The following is a 24712-nucleotide window of genomic DNA, read 5'->3' on the forward strand; positions in this document are numbered from 1 at the left end:
CCTGCCATAGGGTCCGCAACAAGTGACTGGAATCCAGCTGCTACTCATTGGTAGAAGCATCTGATCTGAATGACTGCTTGTCATTTTTGAGCTTTAAATAAACACCACCAGCTCTTCCATCCCTCCCCCAAACCCTCCACCTCCCATTAGTATGGGTCTATGCATTTCCACTACATTTTTAAGGAATCTAAAAGCAGCTCTAAGAGATGGCCTTCCCAATCGTTCAACACACTGCAGCATGAACTGCCTCTCTGCCCAGCAAACCACGAAGAGCTGTGTACAAAGATTGCCCACACCTCATCGTAGTTCCATACATAAACTGGCTAAAGATTAATAACCACCAGTGCAATGGTTATAGGTCATCACTCCTTCACTCCAGGAAAAGGAAAGAACATCTGAAGACTTTTGGACAGAGTCCTCTTTGTTTCCACTCCCAACTTGTCTGACCAGAGACAGAAGGAAATGAGCATCCGCCGGGTTTGGAAAGGGACAAACGGCTCCTGAAGGAGAGCAGAAGGAAGCCTATCCCATGCCCTTTTGTCATTTGCTCTCCCTGCGACCTGAGCACAAGACAATGCAGACAAGGCAAAAGAAAACTGTCTTGGGTTGTGCTCTGGGTTGCTGGATACCTTCCTCTAAGCCTGTACTGTCTGCTGCTTGAAGCTTTATAAGCTGTCTTGTAGGAAGAAGGGAACCTTTTTCTTACTGCAGGAAAATGGGCCTTTCAAACAGTTTTGGTGGGCCCAAAGGTTAGAAACTCCCCCTCGCATTATCTAGTAATATAGTTCAAAATCACACGAATGGACGGTGCACAGGGGGTTTATGCAGCTCCAAGAGCCAAGAAGCAAATGGCGTCAAAAAGCTTCCTCAGTATTTCTAGATAGGCCCCAGATAGAGCTGAAAACACTTGTAGCAGGCTAATAATTCATATTTCAGTTTGCAGCATCAACATTTTTTCAGTGACTCTTCTAGTAGCCAAAATGGAGCGGGTAAGCAGATTTCCACTCCCATCTGCCTCCCTCACCGAAGTCCCTTCCCACCCAAGCCATTTGATGACTACACACAAGCAAATGTGATCACTGGACATTCCCAGCTGTTCAGAAACCATTTCCTTCCTCGGGCATTTCTCATAATTCTCAGACCAAGACACGGGGCTGTGGAGCACTTGCAATGGATCCTATAAAACAGGGTCACCCTCTCACCTCAGAGACGGCTGCCCAGCCACCCACACCGATGCCTCGTCTTCTAGGACATACATAGCTACCCCGGGTCAGACATAACACTAGGAGTAAAACAAGAGAAAGTTACTCCACCTGGCACTTGCCATGTACACAGAGGTCGGTCTCGTAAGGCCCACACGGAGTACCATCAAGGACTCTGTCTGCCACCAGCACAGGAGAATCCTTCCCCAGTGGAGAACAGAAGAGCTCACATGGCTTGTCTGGAGAAAGAAATACAAAGCAACTGACCTTAGGAGCAGCACAAACAAGTTTTGAGGCAAAGGTGATCAAGCAACGTAATTCTGTTAAGAAGGCTAGAGGAGCAGCATGGAAGCAATAAGAACACGTTACTGTAATCCATCTTTCAGATGCAGCTAATGGAAACATTCTGCAGTGTTCCCACAGACAACCAGGGGTCTTGTGGATGAAATTATGATGGGTTAAAAAGCTGCAGAGAAAAAAAACAGCAAGGAATTACAGAGGTAGCTGAAAAAAAAAATTACCATCAATGATGACAGCTGTCAGGAGGCTTTTCTTCTTGTTGGTGTATCTGTCGTGGGCCTGGCACTGCTGGTCCCTGAAGCTCGGCACACCTTTGGGGCAGGGCAAGTTCTCACACACGGTGTGCTCCACGCTGGCTCCACGGCAGTTCTTCCCGCCTGGCCCCGGGCTATCACACAAAAGACAAACCAAGGTCAGCAGAACAGCGTAGCTACTCACAGGCACCCCTTTACTTAATTGTTCCTGTCCAAGGCAGTACTGAAATAGCAGGAAGGATCCTTCCTCTCAGACATTCCTTGCTGGAGGGCAAATCTTGCTCTCACTGACTCTGACAGAAACTTATCCGAATTCCATGCTGGATCTATAATTGGCTTATTAGAGCAGATGCTCTGGAGTGTTTCAGAAGCATGTTCTTTTGTAGCGTCCCACACACAGATCAATAAATAGGTGGCTGACTGCACATTGCACACTTTTGCTAAGAGGTAATCCATCCACTAAGCAGCCTTCTTGACAGATACAGACTATTTAACTGTGTTCTGGTCACAAAAAAAGGGATGTGACTGATGTTACACTGCTGACCTAAATTTCAGCTTCAGCAGCAGTCCATTCCTGTCCTAACCCACTTTCTGATGGAGCAGGCAAATGGCTGAGAAAAAGCAGAGAAAATGGGTGTAAGCATATGTGTGTTTGTATTCATCAGCAGTTTCAGAACAGGACTTCGAGCAAGACACTCCAAAACTGAGAGCACTGCCACGATATGTGGTCCGATTTCTAACTTTTTCACAGTGACTCGGAACAGGTTTCTTAAGCGATGGTGACTTGTGACAGTCAGGCTTTGGAAGGTACACTGAGCATGACACGTAAAGTCTAAGTAATCATTATATTTGTACAATGAGACAGTTCAGAAGATAATTTGTGATTCCAACACAAATGCCAAAGTAAAGTATTTACATTCTTAATGGGGAACCTAGAGGCACCACAGTTACATTACTGTGCCCAGGATCACACTAAACACACAAGGCAGAGGCAGGCAACTTGGAATACTTCACCTTTTTCTTCCCACCATTTGCTTTGCTCCCTGCCTCAAACACCCATAACAATGGCAACACAGCAAACGTCTCTTCAGCACGTCCTCTGAAGTTCTGTTTTCAGCACCTTGAAACTGAAATAACCCAGACGTAGCTATGAGCTGTTCCACCAGGAGGGTGTCCAGAAACAAGTCTGTGCAGCAGATAATCTCCATCCATGACAACCATGCCATTTCACATACTGGTTTCCAAGCATGCAGGCAAGGCCACGGATTCTGCATCAGCATTAAGGAGGAAAACTCAAACTCTTAACAAATGCCTCTATTTTGTTTCTTCATAAACAAAACTAAAGCTAAACCAGAATAACCCTACATGATGTCATAACACCACAGAGAGTCACCAAAGGAGCAGCCTGCACAAACACCCGGTTGCACTGCTAACACCTCTCCTCTGCCACAGAGGCATGCAAGGCAGCGGATGTGCAGAAATCTTGGAGGATACCCAAAGAGTAACAGAGTGCTCTCTGGAGAGCACAGTATCAACCTGATACTGTGAAGCAGAAGACACAGCAGGACTACTGCTCACTGTGCTTTCATCAGCAGTTGTTCTGATTTTAATGAGATCAGATCATCTTCAGATGTCATTAACTCGTGAAGGACTTTCTACGAGTTTGCCAATGCAGACTGGAAGCCAGCAGCTCGTATTATTGGCAATGGTCATCAGCAAAAATAAAGGCCTCTAGCTCTGTGTAGTACAGGCTGTAGCACTGCCTGGGGTTTCCCACAAACAGTGTAATTCAAACCCATCCTGATACACCCCTGGAAGAGAGACTGCGAGATTTCCCGGTAGGCACCTTCACAGCCATCTTCTACCATTCCACCCTATTTCTGTTAAGAGATTCCACCCACTAAGGGCGATGAAGGAATCAAAGCACCTTTATAGCACATTGGCTTTTACGTGACAAGAGAGGATGGGGGAAGGGGTGAGGATCTCATTCTCATGTTCTGTGTGAACGGTCGTTTTTTCCTTCGATCCCACTGCATGACAACAGCCCAAAGCCTAGACCAGAACACAAGGCAGCACAGCTCGGAAGTCTGCACGTGCAAAGCAGCCAACGACACACTGCCTTACAACCAGTTGGAGGCAAGGCATGCAAGTACTCATAGAAATTACAGAGAGGAAAAACCAAATCAAACAGTGAAGCAACTGGTTTAAAAATACTGATAGTCCCACAGGCTCAAAAGTCAGCTGGCAGGAGTACAGATTCCAGAAGAGAAAAAAATCCCAAGACCAAATACACATAAACGAAAAGATAAATCCCTTAGCCAATACTTTTGGACAGTGAATAAACCAGCTGCAGAAGAAGTGGGCTGACGCCAGGAATATGAAGCAAAAGAAGATCACGTGTGTATCCCCAGCCAAGAATGTATATGAGCAAGAGAATTTTAAAATCAGTGTGCAATCTTGGAGGGAGCATTTCCTGTAATTTAAGGAACGATGATGAATGGATTTAGGTTCGGTCAGTGCTGTGGTTAAAGAGACTTTTTGTAGCTGACAGCAAAGAAAGCAGCTCAGCCCCTTGTTCAGGAAAACGAGTTGGCAAAAATCAAGCCTGGACACTGCAGACATGCAGTTGCAGTTCAGCCTTAAGGAGAGGAATAAACAAAAGTATCCCTTCTATGTGAATAGAGTTCAGCAGCAGCCAGTGGGTGCCTACCCATCACCTGGGCATGTCTTCAAAGTGACTGTGGTGCTAGCCAGAATCTCAACCCTATGTAAAAGATGTTTCCTGTGCTTCATCTGTGAAGAAAACCTTAAAATATAAATAAATTTGGAGATGCACAACTTGGAGGGTTGCTCTCAAGATTGTGAGCACTCTCATTCATCTCAGAAGCTATAACACACTCAGAGGTGGCTGTTTAAATGGCCACAGAGGTGACCTGCTCAGGCCTCTCCTAAGAAGACTTCCAGGCATGCCACAACCAACTAGGTGGAGGAAGGACGGCACATGGGAGATAACATCACGTACATTTCTTCTTGAATCTGAAAAAAGCCAAGCCCAAGCAGGAGCCAGGCAGGGTCCACTCTGTGTAGGGAACATTTTTCATATGCAGCACATCCTGGTGTACAGAATATCTCAGGGTGCTTTATCAACACAACTACAGGTCACTATGACCACTGTCAGACATAGATGAAGCCAGCACTGCCTGCAAAACTGATCCCTAAGATGTACTGGCAGTTTGCTTTGCAGATCCAGGTTACCCTTTCTCATCCACTGCAGTGCTGAAGAGAAAACACGGCATCATTCCTCTGCCAACCCCCAGGTCTTTAATTCAATTGTATCTATATCTGAATCATTGCAATGGGCCACTTCCAACAAGAACCCTTCAAGCCACTGCCACAGCACATGCTTGGCTCCGAAGTCACTCCTGGATTCTGACCTGGTCCTTGCTGGTAACACCAGGTCTCGTGTCCCCCAGGCAGCTCTGCTGCTCATTTCTTCACTGAACTCTTGCAGCAAGGTTTGCCTAAATGCTACATGCAAAAAGAAATCAGCATGATGTGAAGACTTACGGGGGGTTGTCGCATTTCCGCTGTCTGAATCGCACTCCTGTGCCACACGTCCGGCTGCACATGCTCCACTGACTCCACATGCTCCAGTCTCCATCAACATGCTCAGGGATGGGAGTTTTACTGACACACTCCCCAGCTCGGCACCACTGAAATGCAATTGCGTTAGCACAGGCTGGAAGGAAGCCCTGATCTAGCAAAACAATCCTGTAGTGGTAGACTTAAAAGGATGTCTTAGAGACTACAAAAGCCCATGTTGAAGTTTCTGGAAGTTCAAGGCTTCTGTGAGATGGAGGAGGAGAAACAGAGAAATTAAATGTCACCCTCAATCAAACCCTGAAGGGAACTCTGTCATTAAAAAATAAATCACAGAAATGAGCCCCTTCGTTTGTAATGCAGGTAATTATCTAAATTCTAAGACTTAGAGTTACGCTCTTCACAGAACCTGAGTTCAAGAACTCATACCCCAAAGCAATGTCTTCATCAGCAGCATTCCTGCTATCTACAAAATCATTGAGGTATTTTGACCCTAGCTTGGCTAAGGCCCCAAAAAAACTTTGATTCTAATAGGCTGCACTGGCTCCTGACCAAGCAGCAAACTCAGCCCATTCTCTTGCTCTGTCCAGGATATGATACAGTAAGCAACTGCAAAGCATTCTGACGAACAAATCACTGGACTCCTGTGGTTAGAAAAACATATATGTAAAAACATTTTGTCTCAATTTCCTTGTCATGCTTTCCAGAACATAGCTTTTCTTCTCACTGTTTATCTTCCATTTGCAAGCAAAGAAAAGGTCTCTGATCTTTGATTTTAGCAACAAGCTTTTAAGGTTTTCTCTTTCTTACCTCCCCCAACACTGTACCACACAATAAATACCAGAATCCCAAACTAGCAGGGAGACTGGCGGTTATCAAACCAGTCGAGTCCCTTTGTAGCTTAAGGGGTTATCAGCCACGGTGGGAAAAGGAACCACGCACATTTACGAACCACGTACCACCTAGCACAGCCCATCGCAGAGGTTAAACATGATCACTTAAGCCAACTTCTGTTAGCACAGCTGGGAGGTAGCAGTTGAGTCTCAGCAACACAGACCCTTACAGCACTGAAGTTAGCTAATGGAATGATTAAGTTCACTGGAGGGAGATCTGCTAACCTGAGAGCTTATTTTGTGTTTTTTGTACCCGTTTTCTCCATTGACCAGGAGTCCGTATATGCCTTAGTCATCTAGGCATACACACAGTACAGCAAATAATACTTCAAAATAACTGAACATCACAGAATGTGAGCTCAACATATTTTGAGCTCCTTTTAGAAACTGTGAAGTTTTTAAGTAGCCTCTTGTTCTTTCCCCATTTGCCTCCACTCCCCAAATGCCAACCTAAATGCTCTCCATACTTCCTATCTCAAATACAGCCAAGAACACTACTACCTTAGCTTGTACTGAAAAAAAACACACCTCACTCTTGAAACACCACCTGCAGCAATGAGCAGAGCTGCCAGGAGTGGGCTACCACCTCGTGTGGCTCACAGGGTGCTCAGTGCAGTTAGCAGGGTGAGGCATGGGGTTTTCCTGAAGTGTTTATGTAGGGCCCTGACCACAAGAGCTTCACTGCTGAGGTTTCCGGAGGCTACTGGAATACACCTAACATAAAATCAGAACGCCCTAACCCAATCCAGCTGTTAATTGAGCAGTTTCTGTAACAGAATTTGTATAAAATATGGGTTCATGGTAAACAGTGAACATCTTGGAAACATTATTCCAATGACAATGCTGGAAAAAACAAACTCACTGCTGCTGAGTCTTTTGATTACCTTGTCTGCGCCACATTCAGTGCCATCCAGGGGGGGATCCAACTTTGTTTTACAGGATGTATCTCCTTCCACCAGGCACCAAAGCCCAGCACACATCAAATGCTGCAATCACAAAGCAATGAGGTGCAATTATTACTTCTGGATGTCAGTTATCATTATGGGATACACTGCAAAGCTCAGGCCGTCTCTCTCATGTGAATCCAGAGGCCTCTAGTTAGTTTGGGAGCAATTATTTTTAAGGATAAATTGTCATGAAGTGTTGGGGCTGGGAACATAAAAGAGGTTGACGGATGCCATTGTCAGAAACAAAAACCACCCTAAACGAGAAGTACATTATTTAAAGAGATTTCTTTTTCACTAGAATAAATCTGGTCCATTAAAAAGGAAGCCGGGAGGACACGATGAGAGCTTTGGAGCCATACCACATGTCTGGGTGTCTGAGCTTCTTAATTACTTGTATTCTTTTTTAGAGGTACTCAAGCAACTAAGCATGGTAAAGCCCAGTCAGCCCTGTTTGTCCTGGTGGTTGCTATAATCAGCCAGCACTGACCCCTGGGCGAAGAAGATCTGAAGGAGGAAGGAGAAAGAAGAAAGGATTTTGTGGTGTACCATGCAGCAGAGGAGCTTGGTGATAAGCTATAAGCAGACAGACAGGGAGAAAGTCAGGAAGGGTTTGGTGGTGAGAAGTAGCTGCTAGAATCCGATGTGCTAGAGAAGGTGAAAAGTCAGAGGCGAGGGCAAGAGCAGCACGAGGTTCCGCATGTCTTGCTACCAGACCTGGAATGTGTTCAGCCTACCATTACTCAACACTGCTGCTCTGCTCAGCCCATGTGTGTTAGCGGGATGTTAATGCTGACCACATTTGCGTGATCTGTCAGGGCAATAACGTTTTCAGAATTTGAGAAAAAGAACCAGGAGAAAGGGCCTTTACGTTGTTAACATTTTCCATAGCACCCACCATGCTTAGCATTCCATGGGAGTGGATGATTTCAATACAGTGTTACAGATCTGAGTACCAAAAACAGAAAAAGACGAGTTACATTTCTTTCCACTATTGTTCACGTTTCAATGTAATGGTAAAAAGATGAGAAGCCTGACTCTAGTGCCAGCTGGTCTTGTCAAGATTTATTGCACCTCATTAAACAGTTGAGTCAACACGCCTCAACCTTACGGCTCTTTCACAACGTAATGTTTGAGACTGTGGGTGCATGTGTGCTTCGTGTACACGCGTGTTGGTGTGTCTGCATAAAAGGGATCTGTACGGCAGAGGGTGCAGATGAGAGAAATCCCAACACCAAGAGTGATGATGTAGAACATGCTAAACAAAATAGTTCTCACAGCAGTTATCTGCACCCTGTTTTAGTTCTATGTTTTTCTGGAAAGAGGCTTTTGCACTATTTAAACCAAAAGAACATTCACAACAACTAGAAGCAGACAGCACAATTCAGAAACATCTGTACCAACCACAACACAGAGAGCTATCATCAAGCAAACAAACAACAGCAAATACACCAGGGAAACCTAAATCAATGAATTTTCAAGACATTTTTCCCAAGCTAATATAGCACATGAGAAAATATCAGACGTCACTCTGACTAAATGACTGTGACTAATTAGCGGTTTACCCACAGCTCTGAAAGCACTTAAGCACCCATTAGCCACGAGGACATCACATGCTGTTTTACAGCTAGGTATGCTGAGGCAGAAGACTTGACAAGCCGGAGATTTCAGAACAACATGAGAAATCAGTTGATCCACACCACAAATCCCAGGTTCTCAAAACCTCTCCAACCCTGGAGAGCATTAAAACCAAGAAGGACATCTATTTACTGTCAAGTGTTACAGAAACATGACCGATCTCAGCAGTAAACTCTTTAAACTGAGAAAGCTTTTTCCCAAAATGCCAAACTTCCAGCTCGGAGAGGATGCTTGTTTTCCTAGATGCAAAGCTACAACACACTTGCGTCTGTTGTAACGGAAGGAAACTTGCTGCTTCTGTTTTCTGTCAGGAGGACTTGCTGGCTGAAGATGTAATGAAAGTCCCCACATGCCTAGGAAGTTGTTCTAGACACATATGAGCACCACTGTCAGCTATCTGTGCCTTATGCAAGGCCAGCATCTGCTAATCTTCAGCCTCAAGTTCCTGGATCTTAAGCTGCATGTAAATTAGGGTTAAATTCTCCTCTTTGATACAAAAAAAGGAGGAGGAAGAGGGGTGGTGGAAACAGAAAGTCATAAAAATAAAGTGGCTTTCTGTACAATTCTGGTTGCCAAACAGAATTCTTCCTCAGTCCACAAGAATGTGGAAGGTGCTAAACTCAGCTAACATGCCCAGGTATGGGCCCTTGCCTGGGGGAAGCAACGGGCACAGCTAACCTCAAACAGGTGTGTCTGTACCACAAGGACAGAGCTGAGAGCAGCCCATAAACGCAGCTGGGGCAAACATTCACTTGTACGGGTGTGTGCGCATATAGGTATATATGTTTGTGTATACATACAGGCATCCACACATAAAAATATAAGAAAATGCTCTCTGACTGATACCAACCTTTCCGAAAATTCCCATCTTTGAGGTATGAAAAACACAGGATTTTTATAGTATCCCTGTGTTTGATTCCGGATCCTAAATGCAAAGCATATTTCAGGAAACAGTTACAGAAAAATCTGGTAACTGCGATTCAGCTCTGTGTTCTAGTGCCATACCACTACAAAGCTCGAGTGCTCGTTAGTGCAGTCCCCTGTATTTAATACAGCTTTCAGATACCCCAGCGAAGATTAAACCATCAGCCTTGGTATTGTATATTCCCAAGATGTTTTATCATGTTAATAGCTCATTTCAAAAGAGATCATATATCCTCTTCAGCTACAATACAAACCCAAACAAAAATCCCCATTAAACAGTCCTCTAGCTAACCAGTTGCAGTGACTGACGTTTTAATAATTAAATAGCCAGCTTTGTGGGGAAATATCAAAGTAAGAAATGGCACGACTTGAAAGAAAGCTGCTTGTATATGAATGTCAGTGCAAAGCTTTCATTGATATAGAAGAAGCCATCAAAAGAGCGGTATTATTGCTAATTGTACATTCAGCAACCAGCTTTTAGAAGGCAGGTCTCTGCCTGCAAAGTCCTCCCTACAGCATCCACGAAATGCCAGATAGGATTTTCCAATGAGAGATATTCTTCTCTGGAAAAATATTGATTTGTTGAAACTGTCTGTGGGGAAAGGTCATCTTTGGATCAACTCCCGGCTTGAATTATTTCCAAGAGGGGAGAAAAAAAAAAAGTGAGATGGTTGTTGAAATGTAGTATTTCAATAAAATATCAGGTTTCCTTTTTAAAAATTGAAATGCTTTGTTCAACTGAAACATTAAAGAATTTATACAGAAAAAAAAATATTAAATGGACAAATTTGGAACTCTCAAAAACTCCTGCAAGATAGCAAAACTTGCCTGCATAGTTATTGGAAGCCAGCAGCGAGAGGTCGCAGTCCGGAAGCTCCCAATGTAGGAGGTATCTGCTTGGCAGGTGTAGGACGCCTCCGATTACAGCTACTATAATGGCACCTATTTGAGAAAGGGGCCTTACTGTGCCAGGTGTTTTCTCTTCCTCAAAGAACTTGTAATCTAAACAGACTCCTGGGAGTGTGGAGATAAAGGAAGCTTTTTCTCTTTCCTACATATGTGGGAAGAGAGGAACAGAAAGGGATTAAATGTCCTACTGAAAGTCTGCTGGGACGCAAGCAAAACCAGGGCTCCGAGCGCCGCAGCCCTCTGCGCAGTGTCACAGCCACACTCCCACTGCCTGCTGGCGAAACGTCAGGGCAGAACTAGCAACAACTCCTGGGATGCTCCCAGGAACATGTCTGGCTGGGGGCCGTCCCACCTTTCACAGCTTTTCCTACTTTTTCACAACACGTACTGTGACTGAAGATGGTGTTTACCTTACATGCAGCTCTGCCCCGGCCATGTGCCAGCAGAGGCTTGCGGCGTGTGAAGCACTAGGACCACTCGCATGTGGCTCCAGGGAAGTAATCTATTTTAAGGCTCTTTAACTCAGTGCTGCAGCTGGAAGCGAGGAGAAGCCAGCATTCATTCAGCCAGCTCTTTGCCCACAGGCAATGAGTGTAGAGCCTGCTAGGTCCTGGGTTAGCTATTGCATCACCACAGCCACTGAAAGCACTGCGATTCTGCCCAGCGACCTCAGATGATCTCAGTGAGGAGAGAGAGCTCGCAATACTCCTCTGTCTCAAAGCCAAAGATTATTACCTACAAAAGGAAGTTTCCAAATCTCCTTAGCACAAAGAGAATCCAGTGAATAAAGATGTCGCTCCACCAGGTAACAGCTCCACAAGCTAGTTCCTTCCCTACACATCCACTCCCTCATCTTGGACTCAGACAAAAAAAAGAGACATTTAGCTCCCCTGCTGCCTATTGCCCACTGGGAAGAGGAACCTCTTATTTCGAGGAGCAGAATTAAACCACCACAAAAACAATTTTGCTGTCAAAATGAGGGGATTATGAAGAAGGACTTAGAAAGAACAAATATCTTTAAGGAAGACAAGCAGGAGACCGCATAACACAAAGGCCCATTTATAAATAAACTGGCTTTCAGTGAACTATCAGATCTCTAATTTTGCCAAGGTTTTGGCTTGGCATATAGCTGACTGTGAGATAAAACATGCTGATAAACAGATTCCTAATTAACACCTATTAAGTACAATAAACACACAACTCATGCACACTTTCCTGTTCAAAGCCTCACAGCGTGCTTCTGAGGATGAACTCCTTACACAACAAAGTGATAAAAACAGTGCTCACATTTTCTACCCTTCCAGTGCCTGTCGTTCTGGGTGTATAAACAACTGACAATCCACAATGGATTGCAGGGAGGTGAACACTGGTGCTTGCCACTGCTGTTAAGTGCACTTTCTTGCTGTTGAAAGCTGGAAGAGCAGTCTTGAAAACCAGAATCCCATAAAATTGGAAGGCACTCCTGAAAAGGAGCCACGTGCTGCACAAACAAGATAACTGGGACGCTCGTGGGCATTTATCAGGGGGCTGCTGCAGACCTTCCCGTGCAGCTGACAGTCCAAGGAACAAGTGGCAGGTCCAATACTGGAAGCCTATGTCTGTGTGCCCAAGTGATGGATCTGATCCAGAAGCCATGGAAACACTCTGGAAAGAATCACAAGGGACTAGAATATTCAGACAACAGTAAGTATCTGGGTGACAACCCAACAAATTCACAATACATTATTTTATTCATTAATGACAAAGAAGAATGGATCTCTTTACTGCTAGACAGAAAGCATCTCAGTCCAAATTATAAAAAAATAAATGTGTTACCTTTCTAGATGCAGCTACAAAAGGATTCTTAGAAACACCTCCCTGTTTTCACTACCTAATGATTATATTTTCCCTCAGAACACAGAGAAATGTGCACAGTAATGCTTTTTTGATGAGCAGGGCTAATAACCTGCCTTCTTGGAGCCAACAAATTTGAGATGATTCCCCTTTAGGTAGTAGTTTTTACATCAATGCAACTCCATTAACTCAGTGAACGGACTCCTCATCAGTACTTGTGTGAGTGGAAAGTGACCGACACCAGACAAAGTGCACACAATCGGAGAGTTTGTTTTAACTTTTGAGGAAGTGGTCTTGGAGAGTTAAAGAACTCTTGAGGAAATGGCCCTTCAGAGTCAACTGCTTTCCAGTGCTACCCTTTTCCCTGTTGAAAAGCAGAAAAACCTCACGATAGGCATTTCCGAGATTTGTTAATGTTCTGTGTCAGAGAAAACACAACAAACTGAACCCAGCAAACATGAAGGGCAGCACGCTGGGTTTGGCTCTCTGAGCTAGATGGCCTGATCTGCATTACTCCAGCTATGAAGAAATGGAACCCATACGAAATGTACCTGACTCCTCACATACATGTGCAATGATACCAAGACGACTTCTGATCTACTACTAAAACAGAACAATGTTTCCTCTTCGTATTTTAATGGGAAACAAAAAGTACCAGTTCTGTTTTATTTTTTCACATACCTGCAATTAATGGAATAGTCCAAAGAAAGAGATTGGAAAGAAAATATTAATAAGACCACAAACTGATTTTATGACAACGAAGCATACACTAAATATTAATTTTTTTAGTTTCTTTGGTGCTTTCATGAAACTACATCCTGTGTCTCTCTGATTCACAGACACTCAGAAAAACAAACAGAAAAAAGGTAATTTTTTTTCCATCTTTCTACCGACAGAGAATGCTTTTTTGATGTATGAGCTCTTCAAATTTGCTGAGCCCAATTTTCAGCACTTAAAATGAAAGAATACAACAGTACATGTTACATCAGCTGAAGAAGTCATGTAAGTATCGTTATGGGACCAAACCTCAGAGAAGTAGAGACATGATAGTCCCTTAAATTAAACATCAGAAATGTTCTACTTTGACTTATTGCAAACTTCTACCTCCGTAGGCCTTAGAAGAAGTACAGCTAATCAGCTATGTCACAGCCACAGAGGCTGTACTAGCACGGTGTTGTAGATGTCATGTTAAGTGCTGTTTCTAAGGTTAATACTACATGCAGCCACCAAAAGTCTGAGCTCACAGACTCACTGAAGGCTGGGTCAGCCAAAACTTAAGCGTAGTGCCTGGGTTATGTGCTGTCTCAGGAGAAGATACCTACTCATGGTGAAGATAGGGCAAAGAGCTGCAGGGATGTTTCATAACAGCCTAATCACTCCCATGGCATACTATGCTTGCAGCTTAGAACCTGAAATTCTGACCTTGCACCTTGCATCATCCATCTCTCCTTATCTTCAGTGAGGGTAATGTTCACCTAGCAACTTGCAGCCAACTCCTCAGACCCTAACACCTGATTTCAAGATAAGAAAAGTACCGATTTTTTAATAACAGGTACTGCTTGACATTAAAAAAAAAACAAAAAAAAACACAAAAACAAAAAAAAAACCACACTGGGAATGAGAGAATGCATTTCTTGGCCATGGGGAAGAATAGAGGGCTAGCAAAAATAAATACAGATATGTACATACAGTGTTTAGATGTGGTTGTGAAGATTATGGGAGTTTTCTCTCCAAGAGCTTCAGAGAGGGGAAGTTCCCAGAATGCCAATGGCGAGGGCTGACTGCCCTTCTAACTTGTTACACGCTATTTGCAGGCTGATACTCAATTGCGTTTTGGCTAATTTTGTTAAGTTCATGCTTCAGCTGTAGATGCCACATCACAAGGCTACACTAACCCTTTCTCCCTCTCTTTGTGTCTCAGTAAGAAAATACAGGATTTCCAAGCTCAAGTGCTCGATTCTTAATAGGCACTCCGTATTATTTTTAAGAGTTTGTTATTTTTATATTCTTAAATTTCCACATTGTATTTTTATAATTTTATTTTGGTTCCCCTCTCTCTTTTTATTTTTCTTTAAACCACTGCACCAGAATGTGTTTTGACCATCTTCCAAACTGAAACACATACAAAAATTTCTGAAGCATTCCAATAATTGTAAACTGGGCTGTGCTGCCCAGGCAGGAACTCTGCTTCTCTCTCTCTTTCTCTCTATTAAACAAAAAGTATTTCCACTGAAAATAAAGAGAAAAAGGTCTTTTTGCAACATACAGAAGCAGTGAAATAGGACACTTCAGTTTCATATGAAACAGTCAACGTGAAAATAGTCTGAATTTTAACAACCTACATTAGGAAAACTATAAAAGATAGTGTGGCAATGAAGGAAGTTGTTGCCTTTACTTCTAAAAAAATAAAATCTTCTAATTTTATTTTTAGAATTGCCAGGCTTCTATCCTGCAAGCCTCAACAAAACCAAACCCATCCTTCTCCAGATGTATCATTATTATATTTACACAGAAGTTAAAGTGTGTGTGTCTGATAGAAAATTCTGTAGGCAAAGTTTCCGGCTGTACAGAAAACGACAATGCAGCCTATTATTTTCAGGATAAATCAGCTCAAAATCTAAATTCCATGTTCTTGTAAATATTCTATACATTACTAAATAATAGGGCTTACTATCATTGTCTGGATCTTGCAAATGACTCTGCAAAGAAAAAACAAAGGCCCATTGATTCCCAGGCATGGAGTCCAAAAGTCCACTCTGGCAGCCTCTCTGTGATTGAGATCCAGATGACAGACACCCACAATTGCTTAATTATATTCAGCATTGTGCCATCAAATATGAAAACGGAAGGGATACATACAATCCACTCGATTATTACAGCTGTTGATCTTCCTTGATTATTACAGTTCCTCTTTCTTTACATTTTCTTGGTTCTGTTACTTTTCCATTTTAGCCCAGAAGTCCAGTCCGTCTCATTTGGCTTACAGTCAATTTTGCCCCCTTGTTTGTGCTGCTGCCTTGTGGCTTTTAGCTACTGGGAGGTATGTAGATTTGTTAAAAAATAACTTGAACTCAAAGAAAATGGTAGAGCCATTTCTAGCTGCCTTGAGTTTTCTAAAAAGTGTCATGTCAAAATTCATAAAGCCAGTTGCATCCAAGCTGACAGTGTCCCTTTTTCAGCAAAAAATCCCTTTGTAGCAATGATTATCTCTTTCCACATGCCATTTTAGCCTAAGCATGGTTTTGACTCAAAACAATCCTGAAAGATAATGGTTATGTAAAAACCCGCAAAAATGTGTTAATAATAAATAAGCCAAAAGGCGTATAAAACAAAAAGCCAAACACTGGATGCAAGAGATAGAAATCACATTTTTTCCATAAATATAATTTCAGTGCAAAAGCCTCTATTAGTAGGCATGCCAGTCTGAAAAATAAACACCGGTTTCTGACTAAACACATGATATTTTCATAAGAGGTTATGAACAATGCATTTTTACATGTTTCTGGTGGAGAAACACCACCTCTGCTCTGAGATGCAGGCATTAACCGTTTATGCTTTTCCTCTCACTGATAACACAGCTAAAAAAAAGGGAGAGCAAAGAGTTAAGTCTCCAGTCTGCAGAGGTCTTCATAGCTTGAGTGGGACAGAAGCCTTTTGCTTCCTCTTGCACGGGGGTCACATGAATTCACAAGACTTAATTCATTGTGCAGATCTGAAGAACAGAGGTCAGACAGGTTCAATTCCAGCAATTTGCATGTTGGCCCCGGCTCCCACTGACATTCAACAGCCAAGTCCCCAGAGGTCTGTGTTTGGGGTACGCTGATAATGCACCATGCAGTATCAAAGGTGCATTGCTGTTCAGCTTCTTCTGCAAGCCACGTCATGAGTTTGCTCAGAACTTGAGAACAGCGGAGTTATCTGTTTAATTTCTGGTAAAAATAAGTTATCTCCTTCAAAATAGAAAGGACTGTGCAATCTCTTAGGTGGGACAAAAGCTCTTCTAGCACTGCCAGAGGGCATGACTGTACAACCTCCCCCCTGGAAATGGGCAGTGTGTCTGGTATGGTAGGAGCACAGTCGTATTTCCTTCTGTATGAGCATTCCCACTGATCATTGGTATATTGAAATATAGACATAGGATCTAAACAAATTTAAAAGGAATGCCAACAGGCAAAGTTAATGTACAGCTGAGCCGACCTCATAGGTTTTCATTTCTGTTCTGCAGATTTGGAATAAGATAGCAAGGAGCTACTTTTTGCTGGTCTGGGAAACTGTTAAAATTCTGAAGGCCCCTATTTTGTATTACAGCATCTGAGTTACCACTAAAAACAAACATGGAAGAGGAATTTTGGAGATACAGTATGAAATATCCAGATAAGGTTGAATATTCATGGATTAACTATCTGGTTGGACCAGCGTCTGAGCTCCAAACGCTGCCAAGCATTTAGGCACCTGGCTCTCTGTGAAAGCAAAGGATATTACACCCCTTTAAAAATTTCTTTCCTGATGCCATAAAGGGACAGAACTTACTGTACAAAAAGTGTCTGCAGTTTCTCAAAAATGGGGAAATTTGGGATTCATCTTATCTCTGAATTTTGCTCTACAATCAGATTTTAGGACATTTTTTAATATAGGTCCTCTGCTTTGCCTGACGCGATTATGTAGCTCAGCAATCTCCAACGAAATGGTATAGTGTAGCTCTTTTATTAAGTAAGAAAATAGACAGTAGACACATGTAAGCATAAAAAGACTGAGCAGGCTAATTTCCTGAAGTTTATTTCCTTTTTGTAACAAATATTTACTGTCAAATGTTTATTACTTTTACATTTGGATTTTTTTAATACTTTATTGAATTAAAAATACCACATTACCATTGGCTAAAAGAGGAGACAGCTACGTTTGCCAATAATTTCTACAGCTAATGCCAATGACTGGTGCCAATTTTTTTCTTGGTTCATATTTTTGTAGACAGCTTTGAGACTTACAACACAAGCATTCTGCAGATGAGGCATGAGAAACACTAAGGTGAAAAGAACAAAATCTTTGAAGGTTTAAAAATTAAAGCTGATCATTTCCTCTAAAAACTGATTTCCTTGCCTTCAATCTCCAATTCAAAGGAGCATAACAGGATGCAAATATTTACTTAAATTAATGACATGTGCCATAATCGATCCAAATCTTCAGAATGTGAATGTTAACTCTATCGCACATCTGATACAGAAAAATATTTCTAAGTAAGCATTTGCAAATTCTTTTTAATTAGCAGAAGTTTTACAAGACTTTTCTTTAGAAACTCCTAATGACCTAGGAATTACCTTTCTTTGGGAGATATTGTGGGAGTGATGGAGGGAAAGAAAACAGCTTTTGCTGTGTTCTAAAGATGTCAAGGAATAAGACTGGTGAAAAAATCGTGGGAGGGACAAATACCTGCAGTCTGCATGTTGCAGAGAAGTATCTTGCAGCAGTGCCTGTTGGTTTGTTCTTCTGGAAAGTAACTTGCTCCTGAAATAATGCCAGACTCTACTAGTGGACATGCAATTTCTGCCTGAGAAATGCTGACCACCTACTAGTAGGCTGACATTCTCATTAGGCACTGGACTATCCAGAAACAGAATGTTTTTTATCGCAACAAGGAAAATAGCAAATATCTGTTCCAACACTAGTCAAGGCTTGTGACACCCACACAAGTGGAAAAGTGGAAAAACTTGAACCATCCGCTGTAGATCTGAGATTTTCTATACAGACCCATATTCTAACACTTAGCTTCCAGTACAGTAGTCTTGGTGGTCTGCATTTTCTTGATGGAGCTGGAAAACACGATCTACCATGATTCTTTACTTATTGTTTTAATGTTTTATATTAGCTAGCTTCCAAATCCAAAACAAATAAAACAACAAACGTGAAACTAAGACTATGTTCCCAAGACTTGCATGTGTTCAACGGTTTTAGTCATTTGGCACTTATAAGTCCCAGTTATCATTCATTGTTATTTTCTTTGTTAGAACTGATTTAAGATCTCATGACTGTTCAGAATGGTTCTAAGGGACAAGCTCAAACTCTAAGTGGCTGGTTAATGACAGCACAACACTGGACTATCCTACTCCTGCCTGTCTAGGACAGAATGCTGCCAGCTGGTGCTGGTGACAGGACATGGAGCTTCAAGACTTTCTTCTGGGTATAAGTAAGCCTTTCTTCAGTCCCCATTTAAAGGAGGATGTGTACAAGCTCATCTCAGAATACAAGACACCTAATTATGTGCAAGACTTTAGAAAGAGTTTAGATACCTAAAATCCAGAGGACAAGTCAGACAGCCTCATCTCAAACACGACCTGATTCTAGAAACACCAACAATCACCATTTCTATTTTGCTGCCCAACCACATGGTAAGAGCCATGTTACACCCAAGGACTGACTGAACATCATTCTGCTTAGAAAACACACGTGAAGGGGCCTAATTCTGTACAGATCTCTAAACGGCCCCATCAGGCAAACAGTCATTGATATTTCCTTGGAAAAGAGTTAGAGTGAGTTCATAAGAACACTGTAATGGTCCAAGGGTGAGGCCTACTGAAAGGTCAGACAGATGTCTAAGCTGAGTCTGTGAAGGCAGGCAGCACTCCTGCGAGAAAAGATTTTCCTCTCAGATGAACTACCACAAAAACAGTATCTATGGAGTATTGCAGCAAAACCACGTCAAAAGGGAACTGTTGCTACACGAAGACTGAATACACACAAAAGTTCTTATGGGTCTGCTGTAGGACATTAAGACCAACGTGGGGAAGGGTGGAGGACTGCAGGAGTACATGCTGTTGACACAAAGGTCAATAGGAGTCTGACTACTGATGTTGTGGCAGTAGTGCTGAACATGCTGAAAATCCCACGGTAACTCTGAGGAAGGTCCAGACTCCTCCACTCCTCCAACGTTCAACAACTATATTGCCACATCCCACCTCATTTCCAGGTACACCCCACGAGCTCTTACCTCCATGTTTTTACAGAACGTAGCATTGGTCCCAAAGAGGATCTGGCACTGCTCATCGGCACTGTAGTGCATTCCAGGCAGCTTGTGGGGGAGCCGCACCGCGTACTGGCTTCGGGGGTCTGTTACCAGCAAACAGGTGCTGACCTTGGACCTGCGGAGTGCGATAATTAAACATGCCTGTGAGGGGAAGTACCTTTGAACTCGAGTGTTAGATCACTGCTGTAGAGCAGCTGTTGTCCTGTCTTAAACAGGGAATCTAATGACCTTGTGTGAAACAGTGGTGATTTTCTCAGTATCTTTCTGGAAGGTTTCTAAATCATTAAAGCTATGGACAAAAAGGTCCTTTAGAACTCATCCCCTGCCCCAGGCCTCAAGGCCGAATCTACTATATTTACATCATTCGGCATAAGTATGTGTCTACATTATTCCTAAAAATCTGAGGGAGGCTCAATTTTGCCCTGAGGCTACCAAACCCAACAGCTTCGCAAGCCTTACAGTGATAGCTAGAAAGTCTTACGTCGTGTCTCACCTGGATCCCCCGAGCTCAATTTTATGCCCTGGGCTTCTTATTTATCACAGGCATAAAGGAAACAAAAATGCCTTTGTCTTCAAAACAATTGTTGACAAATTGGAATATCAGTTTGTCATCTCCCGTCTGTCACAGACCAGAGTGAGTGCAACCTTTTTTTCAAATCCATGCTTTAGTGTAACACTAGATGTCCCATTTTCTTTCATTTTTTTTTTCCTTTCTCTCACACCTCTAATCCCCAGAGTTGGGGGATTAGTCCTTAGTGAACTGCTGAACACGGTAAACTGAAATATGGATGCAATGGAAGATTTTATCAGGGTACCTACACACATATTTCTGACAGTGCAAATATGAAAGGCATTTGTTTGTGAAATGCAGGTAAACTGGGATTGTTTTTAAGATGTTAGCAGTACAATGGCAACAGCATATAATTCCTCTGCCTCTCTGTAAACCTCAGTTTCAAAGGGCCTATAGTAATTGATAGAGTCAAACTTCCACACCCTAATGACACATGCACTTTTTTTTTTTAATGGAAATTTGTCTAGGCTCTCACTTTCAGATAGAACATTGGATTTGTGCCTGATAGGATATTTGATCATCAGTGCAATCCTTACTTGAGGAAGTTTTCAAGGTCATCGCGGCTGCATGAAGACCAGGAAAGGTCACTGGGGTTCCTGCCCTTGACCCATTCTCCAGACATAATATGGGACCTCCCTGCACAGGGCAGATGATCGTCATCATGGCTCATTCCCATGCTGTTTAATTAAAACAAAACAGGACACAAAAAAAACAACACCTATCAAGTTATCATGTGGGTGTCTCATTTACCATTGGACTTAGTAATGACATTGTCACATCTCACAACTAACAAAGTTGGCAATATGCTACACAAATAATACAGAAACATTCAGATAATTCTCTGGGCACCTGTTTCATGCATAAAATACAGGTTCCTTGAATTTACACAGAGGGATTCAAACACGTTCAGTGAGGATTTCAAAAAGCATCCTGAAATAGGAAAGTATAACCTTAACCTGCCTCCACCTTGCCACTCAGGACTCTTCCACCATTAGTGCAGTCTCTGCTTTTGGGCTGCTGCAGTAAATCGCTGTTGGAAAAAGCCTCTCTCTAGTGCTGCTACAGGCAGGTGGGACTCCTCTGCTCGAGGTCAGCCTTTGGGACCAGCCCCCACGGCAGCAAAGAAGGGATAAATGATGTACCCAAGTCCACCTGCTCCATCGGTGAAATGTCAGAAGCCCTGAATGGCAGTCCCACGCTCAGCCTATCATACCAGGCTGCCTGGCAGCAAAAGGAAGTTAAGGATTTTCCATCCTACTTTGAAATGATCGTTAAAACCATTTTTTAAATGGTACAGAATAGCATCACTCTGAAAAGTTAACATCCTTCCTTTCATTCCAGCACAAATTGGAACATAGGTTTCAGACAAAAGGTACCTTGTATGGCCAGTGTCACTTGCTAACAAAGCAGCACTCACGGATGTTGGGCTGAAAAACAGGGATTGACGGGAACTCTCCAGGTTTCCAGCTTGAAGGACTGAGCAAGCCAGGAGCAGTCCCTTTAAAAATGGTGTTGGACTCTTTAATGCATGCTATTTCTCAGAGGCTCCCGTTTGCTTTCTGACTATGCTCTTGGCTTTGCTTCTCTCCATTTTTGGGACTCAACTGTTCAAAGCCTAAACACAACATACATTTCTAGTTGCAATGAACCAAAACCGGCTTCAGCAGCTTGATAATTATGGCTTAGATTAAACTGCCATTTATGCTATTTTTAGCTTAAAGTGAAGATTACATGGTGGGGTCTATTTTTTTTAGATTTATCTCCAGGGACATTATTATTGCTAGCAAAACTACATTTAACAATTGTTAGACTCAGAAGTTCACCGTTATTCTCGTTTTTAAACCTTTGTGGGTTTTGAACACAGCAGAAACACGAACATCAAGCCTGTTTTGTTTGATGCATGCAGGAATAATTTAACAGTCTATTAGTAACTCTAACTTCAAAACAGTAAAGAGTGAAATTCCTGCTCCACTGAAGTGAATGGGAGTTTTGCCACTGACTTCAATGGAGCCTGGGTTTCACTCCAAATATTTCACTCATGTTGTTTCTACACACAGAGAAAACTTCACATGCTAGGAGGAAAGTTCCAGCAGTATTCCTCCAATGCAAATAAGCCCATCTGAAGTTTGTATTCCTAAAAATCAGGGAAGGACGAGCTAAATGCCATGAAGCAGGTCAGGTAAGCTTGCTGGCAGTGTTCCAGAGGGAAGTTTGCCTGTCCAAAAATGCCAGTTCAGAAGGCTTGTAGGCACGTAGCAATTGTGTTAGCTTTTCTAATGGAAACGAGGCAGGTTTCCAAGGTTTCTGTCAGCTTGCCTGCCTTGTGACTGCCACAGTGCTGAGACTTGAACTTGGGTCCTTCAGGTTTCTCCTCCATCAGGGCTTTTATGGGATGGGACTCAGCAGTGCAGGTTCCCATCCTGGCAGCTTGCTGATCAGCCCCCTGCTCATCAACTCTGTTGTTCCACTTAAAAAAAAGTGAAAACAAAACATCTTCCTGACTTTCCAAACTGCTTTAGGCTCCCTGATTCTACCTGTTCCACAAAAGGCTAGTGTTTGGCTCAGAGTTCCTTCATTAATGAATGCCTCAGCTTTCTGATTAACTTTAGTCGTTGCTAAATTTGCAAGAAGCCGGATTTTTTTTGTAGGCAAACATGGGCAACAGTTACTAATTAATACATTCCTGTCCTCAATTTTATTTTAAACCTGACCTCACGAAAGGTATCTGCCCAGGAGAAACACTGAGGCTACCATTCATTACTTGGCTTTGATTTTGTAAGGGTGTTTGAGGCAGATAGAACAATCTTTATAGACTGAGCCAGAACTCACCTCTCAGAGTTATTGACAGCCTTCTTGTGAAATTCTTTCGTTTTGTACATGTGTGGAAATCACTACTTTTCTGAATTATTTCTGATTTCTTAATAGAAATTCTTTAAAAAGCTCTAAGTGTAAAGGAATTGAGTCTGACCTATCGGTATGAAGCGAAATAGCTCTGCACATTCAAAAGAACCATGCCAGTTTATATTAGCTTGGGATCTGGCCTCAAGGTACATAAGCAACCTCTACTGGCCTCCCTGTGATGAGTTTCTGTTAGAATGAAACCAGCAACACCTTTGGAGTCTGTTTTAATTGGCAGCGCACAACTTTTCCCAGCATCTACTTTACCTTACAATGACTCACTTGAGGAAAGGATTAAATGACCTGCAGGACTGAGGCATACCCTAGCATGCTAACACATTCTTTTCTGAAGTTCAAGGGTCTCCAACTACATCAAAGGAAGAAGTTTTTCCTAAACACGTAGTAAATGTAATGCCATGCTGATTCTTTTCACTAATAGTCTCCCCCCCCTTTAACAGAACTAAGTCAGACAGAGCACTGTGTGTTTGTACTAAACAGCAGCGCAAGCACTGATTCAGTGCTTTGCATTTTCTTTGTGGTCATCTAATCTTACCTGCTATTCAGAAGTTCACATGGAATTAGGTGCACATAATCAGCCCCCTGAAATACTCTGCCATGGGAAGGAGCTCTATTCTTACACGAGCAGATCTTGAAAATAGAGCCGATAAGAACGGCTCTTGGATTAGAAGTAAAAAGGTTAAAATGGCACCAGATTACCCTACTGACCCACTGCCCTCTGTGCTGTTCGAGGTATAACCATCCTGTTTATCAGGAGCAGCAACCACATGCTGCATGTTATCCTTTACACCACACCATTACAGATGGGCAGGACTCGATTTCACTCTGTGCTGTCACCGTCACAGTCACTGACCCCATTCTATGCACCGAGTTAGCTTTCTGCCTTCGGTTCACCACGTTCTCCTCCTGAAGACAAAGAGATTCCACACAGGCAAGCAAGAACAGCTCAGACTGTCAGCTCTTCCGCACGGTCCTTTCATTGCATGTTTATTCAGATTAGCACAATGGGAGTCTGCTTTCACACCCCAGCTTCTCTTCTAATATAAATAACGCACTGGTTATCAGCTAAAGCCACTAGGGCATCGCTGACGGAGTCCTGCAGCACGTTTACTGTTGCTCATCATAAGTGAGTCCAGAAACAAGCTGACCGACCAGTTTGAGTTCTGACCATTCACATAACCATAACAAGGCGAGTTTTATCCCAAGTCACCAGGAGGCAGCAAAAACAGATCTCTTTGAAGCTGTTTTGTGTAGAATGACACTTTAACATAACATTGCAAGGAATAAAAAATAGTATGCAATCTTCTCAGAGCCCTGGCCCCTCTGAAGCACGTGCTCCTTTCCAGGACACCACTCTCTGTCGGGATCCACGCAGCAATCAGAACTGGGTCAGGACGCCAGAACGACACTCTGGGCCCAGGCCGGCCAACTTCTTGTGTAACCCTTTTTAGCAAAATGCAATTAAGCCGTTTGTTTTCCCGCAGCAATACTAAATAAATGCACTTGCTTTGTTTGTTTTGGTCATTAGTGGAGCTTCTCCTCTAGACAGTTAATGTAACTAAACGGCTCTGTTTACCCTTGGTGCATTTTCCAATGTTTCCTGTTATTCTTTAAAAGCTTGAGCCAGAGCCCACCAAAGGCTGCCTTCAGTGCACTGTGCACTGCACCTCCAAGTTCTTGAGGTCATGTATACAAATATTCATCAGAACC

At 42.7% G+C, this 24712-nt stretch overlaps 1 protein-coding gene across 5 annotated transcripts in view; it reads right to left on the reverse strand.

Annotated features, from left to right (window-relative positions):
• Positions 1-24712, reverse strand: part of ADAMTS17 (ADAM metallopeptidase with thrombospondin type 1 motif 17) — a 172973-nt gene that overhangs the window by 68916 nt on the left and 79345 nt on the right. For all 5 annotated transcript variants that reach the window (XM_084293408.1, XM_084293407.1, XM_084293409.1 and 2 more), the window contains 6 exons: positions 20623-20763; positions 19480-19630; positions 7134-7235; positions 5324-5469; positions 1724-1890; positions 1314-1441 (listed from right to left, as the gene is read on the reverse strand). In XM_084293408.1, the coding sequence (XP_084149534.1) occupies positions 1314-1441; positions 1724-1890; positions 5324-5469; positions 7134-7235; positions 19480-19630; positions 20623-20763 (835 nt within the window). The remainder of the gene's footprint in view (positions 1-1313; positions 1442-1723; positions 1891-5323; positions 5470-7133; positions 7236-19479; positions 19631-20622; positions 20764-24712) is intronic.

The sequence above is a fragment of the Netta rufina genome (genome assembly GCF_964035555.1).
Source record: "Netta rufina genome assembly, chromosome: 11".
Taxonomy (NCBI): Eukaryota; Metazoa; Chordata; class Aves; order Anseriformes; family Anatidae; genus Netta; species Netta rufina.